A 10,933-nucleotide genomic window follows, 5' to 3' on the forward strand; every position below is an offset into this window, starting at 1 on the left:
TCAATTACATGAAGCTGATAAGAGTGATATATCTCCTCTAGGCTTCGCATCTTGTTTCCCTGATTTGCTTTGTTTCTCTCACCCCACCAGGTCCATAGCAAAACACATGTCCTTATGCAAGTATCTTCATCCTGTTTGAGTATTTCCTGCATCACAGAATTAGCATTTGGACAGTTAACTAGTAATTCACGTGTGTCTTCCAGTTGAGCTGCTCTCCATAGAGCCTTAACTGATTTGCACTTTAGAAAGCAATGGCCCCCATCTTCATCCATTCTAAGACATACCGGGCATCTTGTATCTAGTTCTATGCCTCTTCTCTTGATCTTCATTCTGAGCGGGAGGCTATTGTTTGCTAGTCGCCATAAAAAGTGTAAAATTTTCCCTGCCAGTGGTAGGGCCCATAGGTTCTTCCACATGCCTAATGTGCTCCTCTCAGGGCAGTAAGAAGTAGAAGGGATGCTTTTATCTGATTCCCTTGCTTGACTCTCAAGCACTACTTGATATGCTGATTTTACTGAGAACTTCCCTTTTTTGTCAAAATGCCACGCCACATAGTCCTCTTGCCCTTCATGTATTGGGATTTGAAGAATTGCCCGGGCATCTTCTTCATTAAAGGTTTGTCGTACAAGTTCCTCATCCCAAGTGTAGGAGGATGGGTCAATCAACTCTGCGACTTTTGTTATGATTTGATTTCCCCTCCTTGAACTGACCAGCCTTGATTTTCCCTTTGGGAGCCAATGATCAGTCCAAATATTTATACTTTCTCCATCTCCTACTCTCCACACCACCCCGCTCTTTAGCACCTGTACCCCTTTTAAGATGCTCCTCCAACAGTAGGATATTCCATTTCTTGCCTCGGCATCCAGCAAGTTTCGATCTCGAAAGTATTTTGCCGCTAGGACTTGTGCACATAGTGATGTGGGATTCTTTAGAATTCTCCAAGCTTGCCTCGCCAGCATGGCAAGGTTAAAACAGTATAGATCTCTAAATCCCAATCCACCATCCTTTTTAGGCTTTGTCATTTTTTCCCAGCTAACCCAATGAATTTTATTTTCTTTACCCATATGGCTCCACCAATACTGAGCTATCATTGCATTGATGTCGTCACACAATGATTTTGTGAGGTCGAAGCATGCCATTGCATAGACTGGTACTGCTTGCGCAGCCGCCTTGATCAAAATCTCCTTTCCAGCTTTTGAGAGCATTTTTTCTTTCCAACCTTGCAATTTGCTCCATATCTTTTCTTTCAGGTAGTGGAAAGCCTTGGTCTTGGATTTGCCAATGTATACCGGTAGTCCCAAGTATTTACCTGAAAAGCCCTCTTTAGTGATACACAATTTGTTCATCACCTCGCTTTTGTCTTCCAGCTTCGTGTTCTTGCTGAAAAGGATTGCAGATTTCTCTTTATTTATGGCTTGACCTGAGCAAGCTTCATACGTACTGAAGATCCTGTTCATTTCATGTACACTATTGGTGTTTGCTTCAATGAGGAGTAGAGAGTCATCTGCAAATAGTAAGTGGCTTATACTTGGGGCAGTATTACATATTTTAATACCTTTAAGTCTACCATTTATTTCAGCATCATGGAGCATAGCAGAGAAGCCCTCGGCACATAATAGAAAGAGATAAGGAGAGAGGGGATCACCTTGGCGAAGCCCTCGCTCTGGAATGATAGTATTTGTTGTATCACCATTCACCTTAACTTGGTATTTAACTGTGGTGACACATTTCATCACTAGCTCCGTCCATCTTCTATTAAAGCCCATTTTCAACATCATGTCACGAAGAAATTTCCACTCCACCCGATCGTACGCCTTACTCATGTCAAGTTTGGTAACTGCATATCCTTTGGCTCCATTTCTTTTCTTCTGCAAGAAGTGTGTCAGTTCGTATGCTAAGATAATATTATCAGAGATCATTCGTCCTGGGACGAAGGCGCTCTGATTTGCAGAAATTATATCCGGGAGGATTAGTTTTAGCCTATTGGTGAGTACCTTTGCTATCAGCTTGTAAACCACATTGCAAAGGCTTATGGGCCGCAGATCCTTCAAACTTTCCGGAGCTGCAGAATTTGGGATAAGTACAATTATCGTATTGTTCCAGCCTTCTGGAATGTCGCCCCCCCCTTAGCACGTGGAGCACCTCTTTCGTTACCTGATCACCCACTATGCTCCAGAACTTTTTGAAGAAAACTGCCGGCATTCCATCAGGCCCTGGTGCCTTCAAATCCCCTATGCTGTCAAGAGCATTCTTTACTTCTTCCTCACTGTACTCTGAGCAGAGAATTTCATTCATTTGGCTCGTCACTCTAGGCTGGATCACACGAAGCACCTCCTCATTATTTTGCCCCGTTGTCGAGGAAAATATGCTAAAAAAATAGTTAGCGATGTGTTCCTTCAACTGCTCAACATTATCAATCAATGATCCATCATCTCGCTTCAGCCTTTTGATGGTGTTTCTCCTTTTCCTCTCTGAAGCAAATGCATGGAAAAATGCTGTATTTTTATCTCCCGAGTGAAGCCACTTGACGTGCGCTCGTTGCTTCCAGGTTGTGTCTTGTTGTTGTTCTAACCGATTCAGTTTTTCTTTTAAGAAATGTTCCCGGTTTACTCTTTCCTGATTTATTTCGTCCCTTCTTACTTCCTCTAGCTCCCGCTTCACTAATTTAATTCTCTTATGCAGGTCCCCAAGCGAATTTTCATCCCATTCTTTAAGTTCCCTGGCCACATATTGGAGCCCTTGCGATACACTGCCATTTCCCGCATTTTGCATGTTCGAAGCGTTCCAGGCATTTTTAACAACGACTTCACAGTCTTCCTCATCCAGCCACTTAGCTTCGAATCTAAAAACATTTCTGCTATTAATACTTCTAGGCATTTTATGTGACTCCTCAATCAAAATGGTGACTGGTCTATGATCTGAGTGTCTCGGGTCTCCGTTAATTACTCTATGGGCAGGAAAGCGAGCACACCAACTCCTGGACCCCACTGCTCGGTCTAGTCTCTCTTTTATATAGTGGCCAGCTTGATGACTATTGTTGCACCATGTGAATTTGTCTCCGGTAAAACCTAGATCACGTAGGCCACATTCAACTAACGCCATCCTGAACTTCTCCATATGTTTTTGGCTGCGTGGCGGTCCTCCCTTTTTTTCATGCCCATATAACACTTCATTGAAGTCCCCCGCACATAGCCATGGGAGCTTCATTTGTTGGTTGAGGATTCTCATCAATCGCCATGTCCTCTCTTTTTTGTCTGCTGCCAGTTCTCCATAAATTCTAGTGAATCTCCACTTAAAGCCGTCTTCCTCGATGATTTGCACATCCACATGATATTTGGAATAATTGTGGAGTTCCACTTTGACATGTCTTTTCCACAATAGGGCCAGGCCACCACTTTTCCCTTCACAGTCCCTCACAATCATGCTTGACATCCCCATCACACTCTTGAACCAAGTCATCCTGTTTTCACTCATTTTTGTCTCAGATAGAAATAGTACATCAGGGTCCACCTGCTTCTGGAGGTCCAGAAGTCCCCGAACTGTCGGGCCATTCCCCAATCCCCGGCAGTTCCAAGCCGTTATCTTCATTTTGTCTCGCCAGGCTGTTCCTGCAGCCTGGCGCTCCCAATTTCAGATTTCTTGCTTTCTTCCTTTATGCCTTTTCCGTTTCCTTCCTCGTCAACTTCCATCTGGATTTTTTCACTAGGCCTGTCCCCAGGTCCACTCCCATGAGGTCAGTGTTCCTCTTCTTCTGTTCAATCTTGGATGGTTGTGCTTGTTGTTGTTGTTGTTTGTCCTTTGCTCTTGCTATTCTCTTGAAAGTGCCCTGTTTTACACTTTTTCCTGACGTTTGGGAGTTATTCTCTTCCCTAATCTGCACCTTCTCTCTTTGATGTAAAATGTCTTTGTCATCCAGTAAGTTGACGGGAGTTTCTCTCATCGACCCCAGCTGGTCCTCTGTATTTACTTTCATAGGGCTCATGGCTTCTTTTTCCTCCCCATTTGATGGCATACCTACATCCCTTTGGCTTGGCAAGCTCTTCCTCCAAGACGGTCCATCACTCCCTTGCTTATTACCCATACTTCCTGTGTTGTTTGTCCAAAAACCTCCATGGTCACTTGAGCTTCCGCTCTTCCCATCACTTGAGTAATTTTTATAGCTCATTGCTCGGAGCCATGGACCAAATTGCCTCCCATCTTGTCCCCCTTTTCTTGTTGGGCATATCTTTTCTGTATGACCGATAATGCCACACTTATAACAGAAATCTGGAAGATGTTCATATTCAAATGAAATGAGCTTTTGCTTCTCTTCCTCTTCTTCCTTTCCCTTTTCTTCTCCTCTCATTGCTTCCTCATGTGTCGGATCTTCATCATCTTCCATTTCTAAGGTGCTGAACCTCATGATTGGTATTGTTATGTCCATTCTCACCTTTATCCTGATAAACTGCCCAATAGCATACCCATTATCATCCAGGTCAACATCCAAAAAGGTCCCTAACTTATTTCCTACCAACTCCCCTGTTTCTCTACTCATCACGCCCATGGGAATGCCATGGACTCTCACCCAGATTGGTATCATTTTGAATTGATACTCATCGATGGTTTTACTTGGCACAAAGTCTTCCATCACCAATAGATCCTTATTGAACCTCCATGGTCTATCATTCAGAGCCCTATCTTTACTAGCTCCATCATGGAATGTGAAAAGGAAACGATTTCTGCCAAGGTCTTTACAATCCACACCAGAAAAGGGGCTCCAAACTCCTCCTAATGTTCTTCCCACGTACTCTGCTTTTGCAGGCCTATCTGAGAGGAGCTTACCCACTGCTTGAAACATGCTCACCTTCGAGGAGCAGGTCTGCTTCTTACCAATTTTGATGCCCCTCTTCTCCGCCTCCGAGAGCTTCAGATTCTTCAGCCTACCCTCCACCCCTTCTAGACCTGGTGTCATCTCACCACCCATTGCAGCAGTCTCCCGCAGATGCTCCTGGATCCCGCCGCCCCTAATGCCTCCAAGAACCACCGCACCGCCGGCTGGCCTTCGACTTCAGAGTAGAGTCACAGCCAAAAAACCCCCCGGAGATCTTAGAACCAGGGCTCTCGAGGTGGGGATACTGGCTAGAATCTCGCAAGGCTTTGATTGAGTGTGAATTCAGGCACTAAGGTGAAAGAATTTCTGGGATTGAGTGTGGATTCAGGCGCAGAGGTGAGAGAATTTCTGGGATTGAGATCCAGATTCAGCGGCAAGTGTTGCCGAAGAGAGCGCTGTGTGGAAACGCTAAGAAGATGCCAGAAGCGGCCCCAAACGCCAAGAATTAGTGTTTTTTGAAACTGCGGCATCGACATTGAACTTTGCCACCCCCTCAGGGCCTTTGAGCCATTGATTGTTCCCAGTTCTTGCTTCTGGAGGTCCAGAAGTCCCCGAACTGTCGGGCCATTCCCCAATCCCCGGCAGTTCCAAGCCGTTATCTTCATTTTGTCTCGCCAGGCTGTTCCTGCAGCCCGGCGCTCCCAATTTCAGATTTCTTGCTTTCTTCCTTTATGCCTTTTCCGTTTCCTTCCTCGTCAACTTCCATCTGGATTTTTTCACTAGGCCTGTCCCCAGGTCCACTTCCATGAGGTCAGTGTTCCTCTTCTTCTGTTCAATCTTGGATGGTTGTGCTTGTTGTTGTTGTTTGTCCTTTGCTCTTGCTATTCTCTTGAAAGTGCCCTGTTTTACACTTTTTCCTGACGTTTGGGAGTTATTCTCTTCCCTAATCTGCACCTTCTCTCTTTGATGTAAAATGTCTTTGTCATCCAGTAAGTTGACGGGAGTTTCTCTCATCGACCCCAGCTGGTCCTTTGTATTTACTTTCATAGGGCTCATGGCTTCTTTTTCCTCCCCATTTGATGGCATACCTACATCCCTTTGGCTTGGCAAGCTCTTCCTCCAAGACGGTCCATCACTCCCTTGCTTATTACCCATACTTCCCGTGTTGTTTGTCCAGAAACCTCCACGGTCACTTGAGCTTCCGCTCTTCCCATCACTTGAGTAATTTTTATAGCTCATTGCTCGGAGCCATGGACCAAATTGCCTCCCATCTTGTCCCCCTTTTCTTGTTGGGCATATCTTTTCTGTATGACCGATAATGCCACACTTATAACAGAAATCTAGAAGATGTTCATATTCAAATGAAATGAGCTTTTGCTTCTCTTCCTCTTCTTCCTTTCCCTTTTCTTCTCCTCTCATTGCTTCCTCATGTGTCGGATCTTCATCATCTTCCATTTCTAAGGTGCTGAACCTCATGATTGGTACTGTTATGTCCATTCTCACCTTTATCCTGATAAACTGCCCAATAGCATACCCATTATCATCCAGGTCAACATCCAAAAAGGTCCCTAACTTATTTCCTACCAACTCCCCTGTTTCTCTACTCATCACGCCCATGGGAATGCCATGGACTCTCACCCAGATTGGTATCATTTTGAATTGATACTCATCGATGGTTTTACTTGGCACAAAGTCTTCCATCACCAATAGATCCTTATTGAACCTCCATGGTCTATCATTCAGAGCCCTATCTTTACTAGCTCCATCATGGAATGTGAAAAGGAAACGATTTCTGCCAAGGTCTTTACAATCCACACCAGAAAAGGGGCTCCAAACTCCTCCTAATGTTCTTCCCACGTACTCTGCTTTTGCAGGCCTATCTGAGAGGAGCTTACCCACTGCTTGAAACATGCTCACCTTCGAGGAGCAGGTCTGCTTCTTACCGATTTTGATGCCCCTCTTCTCCGCCTCCGAGAGCTTCAGATTCTTCAGCCTACCCTCCACCCCTTCTAGACCTGGTGTCATCTCACCACCCATTGCAGCAGTCTCCCGCAGATGCTCCTGGATCCTGCCGCCCCTAATGCCTCCAAGAACCACCGCGCCACCGGCTGACCTCCGACTTCAGAGTAGAGTCACAGCCAGAAAACCCCCCGGAGATCTTAGAACCAGGGCTCTTGAGGTGGGGATACAGGCTAGGATCTTGCAAGGCTTTGATTGAGTGTGAATTCGGGCACTAAGGTGAAAGAATTTCTGGGATTGAGTGTGGATTCAGGCGCAGAGGTGAGAGAATTTCTGGGATTGAGATCCAGATTCAGCGGCAAGTGTTGCCGAAGAGAGCGCTGTGTGGAAACGCCAAGAAGATGCCAGAAGCGGCCCCAAACGCCAAGAATTAGTGTTTTTTTGAAACTGCGGCATCGACATTGAACTTTGCCACCCCCTCAGGGCCTTTGAGCCATCGATTGTTCCCAGTTCTTGCTTCCCCCCCACCTTCTTCTCTGGTTTTGGCGGCAACATATCTAGCTGAGTGATATAGTTTTGAATGAATGCAAAAGTGGACAGTGGGCTCTGAAACAGCTCCTCATTCTTTGCTTTCCTCCTTGCCCACCAGATGGCCCAAAGGGTAACAAGAATGTTTGTAAAATCTCGCTCACTGACAGAATCTTGCATGTCTGCTAACCATAGCCTTGCATCACCATGATTGCAGGCAATCATGTGTTCCACTAGCTCCTCATCCAGCAAGGCCCACACACACTTGGACATTCGACAATCAATAAGGGCATGACGCCACGAATCCACAGCAGCATTGCACAAAAAACAAGTTTCAACATCTGCAATATGTCGATGCAATAGCGTTTCACTTGTAGGGATTGAATTTTTGGCTAGTCTCCATGCGAAGGTTCTGATATGTCCTGGAACCTTAGCTTCCCAAATTTTTTGCCACTGCTTTTGAGCCACTCTTGTGTTCGAAGTACTCTCACGGTTCTCCAGCCAATCCTCTCTTCTCCTCTTCGTGTCAACTAACAGGCGGTAAGCAGATCGGACCGAAAAGATCGCAGAATTCTCATAGTGCCAAGCCTACCAGTCGCCTGTCGTCGAAGTACTTAAAGGGATATTCAACACCGCTTCAGCATCAACCTGATTCATGTGACGAAGGACCACAACACGGTTCCACCTGCGTGAAGGACCATCAATCGTTTCTGAGACGAACACCGGGGGTTATTGGATATCGGGTGCAATGCTCGCAAAAAATATCCCTGGGGATCTAGTTATGGTTCCAAACTTGAGTAGTTTTACCGTCTCCTATTCGGCGAACCAGACCTTGTTTAAGGACATCCAAACCTGCATGGACTACTCGCCATACTTGCGAAGGTTGAGACCCTATCTCCGAGTCGAGAAAGTCAACTAGGGGGAAATATTTCGCTTTTAGTACTCAAGCACCAAGTGAATGTGGGTCTTGAAGAATCCTCCAGCCTTTGTTTTGCCAACATGGCAAGGTTGAACAACTCAGTGTCCCTAAATCCCAGACCTCCCAAGTACTTAGGCATGGTCAGCTCATCCCAGATACCCATGCAATCTTTCTTTTTCCATCTTTACTACCCCAAAAGAATTCCGAAGCATAGTATCAACCTGATTGCATAGGCCTCGAGGGAGAAGGAAGCATTACATTGAAAACATTGGGATCGCCTGAGCAACGAACTTGATCAATATTTTTTTCCCGCTGATGCCATACAACGTTCAATCCACCCTTGAACTTTAGACCACAATCTGTCCTTAATATACTTAAAAGAACCATTCTTGCATTTCCCAACATCTGAAGGTAGACCAAGATATTGTTCATTCAAGGATTCATTGGGGACTGTTAGAATAGATTTTAGGGAGTTCCTTCTAGACTCCGGACAACCTTTCCCAAAGAAAATAGACGACTTTGCCAGGTTAACTTCCTGACCAGAAGCATCGCAATATTGTTGCACAGTGTCCCTGATAATTGTAGCAGCCTCTTCATTTGCTTTGAACATTAACAAGCTATCATCAGCAAACAAAAGGTGATTCACTGGAGGTGCAAAGGGAGCTACCACTACACCGCACACATTCTCATTGGTGCCTTTCGACTTGAGCAAACACGAGAGACCTCTGCTTTCCCTTCCTTTGACCATGCTGTTTGCACATGGTATCAGGTGGCCAAACGGGCCGGGATAGCTGGGCCAGCCCGGTAGCACGGTTGACACGTGCTAAACGGGCTAGGCCCGGCGCGCGGCACGCTAGGGGCTGTGCCTGGGCCTGAAGGCCCAGCACGCAGGCCAGCACGCCATGACCTGATTATCTTTTTTTATTTTTTATGTATCTTAATATGGCCCAATAGGTAAAAATAAGCTAAAAATGCCCAGTGCGCAAAATAGGAGGCAGATTAGTAGGTCTGGCGTGCCAGTGGGCCGGCCCGATTATCATATGGGCCGTGCCTAGGCTGCAGCACACGTGCCGGCATGACACGGCCCGTATAATAATCATGCCTCGGCGGGCCGGGCCATACCAGGCACGATTAGGATGGGCCGGGCCGGCCCGTTTGGCCAGCTCTAGTACAAGACTAGTTCGATCATTTGTAAGAAAAAAAGAAGGAAAAAACCTGCTCGCACATTGTCTTTTCTCAGCTGGACAAGCCCAACCGGGACGGAATGTATCCGGTGCACCGGATGCCGTAGAACATTTTTTTAAATCTAAAAAAAATTCTAGCACATTGACACCACATCAATGTATGTTGTTGCAAAATTTCGTATCAAAATTTGAAACATTTATTGGGATACAAAAATGACAAATTTGACATCAGTGTGACAATGGGCCAAATTTAAAGGCTAACTTATGTTATGTATTATTTAGTGTTGAATTTTTCATTTTTGTTTTTAGAGCTATATTTTGTATTTTGACTTGAAATTTTGTAACAACCTACAAAAATGTTGTGTGAATGTGCTAGTCTTTTTCAGAATTTTTTGAACATTTAAAACGTGCAACATGAGTTCGGTGCACCGGTAGCACCACAAGCACCGGTGCACCCAATATTTCCCCCCAACTCCCCATAGCTGGGCCAAACGCCCGACTGACTGGCACTCCTTGTATCTGACTCATATATGGGGCGGATTCACCTTAGAAAAAATATTGGGAGGCCCGGACGTAGAAGAAGGGAGAAAAAAAGGTGCGCCCGGTATCTTATACGGGACTAGTTCGATCATTTGTAAAATTAGTAGAATGCCCATGCGTTGCCACGAGCCATAGATTTTTTTTCTGGTTACATGTATAAGCATAATACATGTATAGAAGTGATAACCCATAGCAATCAAAAAGCAATTGAAGTCCACTTCACTTGAGATGTAAGTTCATAAAAATCTAACTGAACGATGTGTACACAGAGGGCAATGATCAGTTGTTTTTCTATTACAAACTAAGATTTACTTGCATACAATAATGTGAGAAATGTTGTCTTTAGCTTCATTTGCATAATACCATGTGATTCGCATCCCAATATTCATAAGCAATAAATTGTAGGCTATCTATAGGTCACTTGGATGTTCTTCTCTCTAAAAATGACTTGCTAGGCTATGTGACACTTATGTCACCTCACAGCAACTGCTCATTTCTCCTTTTCTTTAAAGAAAAAATTCACTCCTCTCACTCACTCACCCCACAACCGCCTCCTGCTCTCCTCACATAGCCAGCCAGCCATCGGGCGCTACCACATCTCATCTCCCCACCATAGCGTTGTCGCCACCATCTCTCCCTGACACCTCCGCTCCACGCCAAGGTGAAGCTCACACTCTCCTCTCCCTGCTGCCTCTCCTCCCCTCCATGGCGTCACCCACCCCTCTTCTTCCCGCCTACTTTTCTCCCCGACAACCTCTCATGTTGTCGCCTCGACACCAAGACCACGCATCCGCCGGTCTGGCATCAAGGGCAACGAGATTTTACCGGGAGGTGCAGTAGGAATATTAGCTCTTCGTTAGTGTTGGCCACATAGCCGACTCGTTCGTATGTGGGTTGGATGACCTAGGACTCAGTTCTGGAGCGTGGCAAGGAGGGACGACACACTCGTCGTCGAGCCCGGTCTTCTACCCCAGCTGAGCTACGCAAGCATAG

General features: G+C 45.6%; 1 protein-coding gene across 1 annotated transcript; it reads right to left on the reverse strand.

The window, feature by feature from the left end:
• Nucleotides 1–13: 13 nt before the first annotated feature.
• Nucleotides 14–4,963, reverse strand: LOC123129616 (uncharacterized). Its single transcript, XM_044549712.1, has 3 exons — nt 1,995–4,963; nt 1,646–1,868; nt 14–1,504 (listed from the first exon to the last, which is right to left on the reverse strand). Exon 1 carries the CDS (start codon nt 4,961–4,963, stop codon nt 3,653–3,655), a length of 1,311 nt encoding a protein of 436 aa, XP_044405647.1. The 3' UTR covers nt 14–1,504; nt 1,646–1,868; nt 1,995–3,652.
• Nucleotides 4,964–10,933: the final 5,970 nt, after the last annotated feature.

The sequence above is a fragment of the Triticum aestivum genome, chromosome 6A, assembly GCF_018294505.1.
Source record: "Triticum aestivum cultivar Chinese Spring chromosome 6A, IWGSC CS RefSeq v2.1, whole genome shotgun sequence".
NCBI lineage: Eukaryota > Viridiplantae > Streptophyta > Magnoliopsida > Poales > Poaceae > Triticum > Triticum aestivum.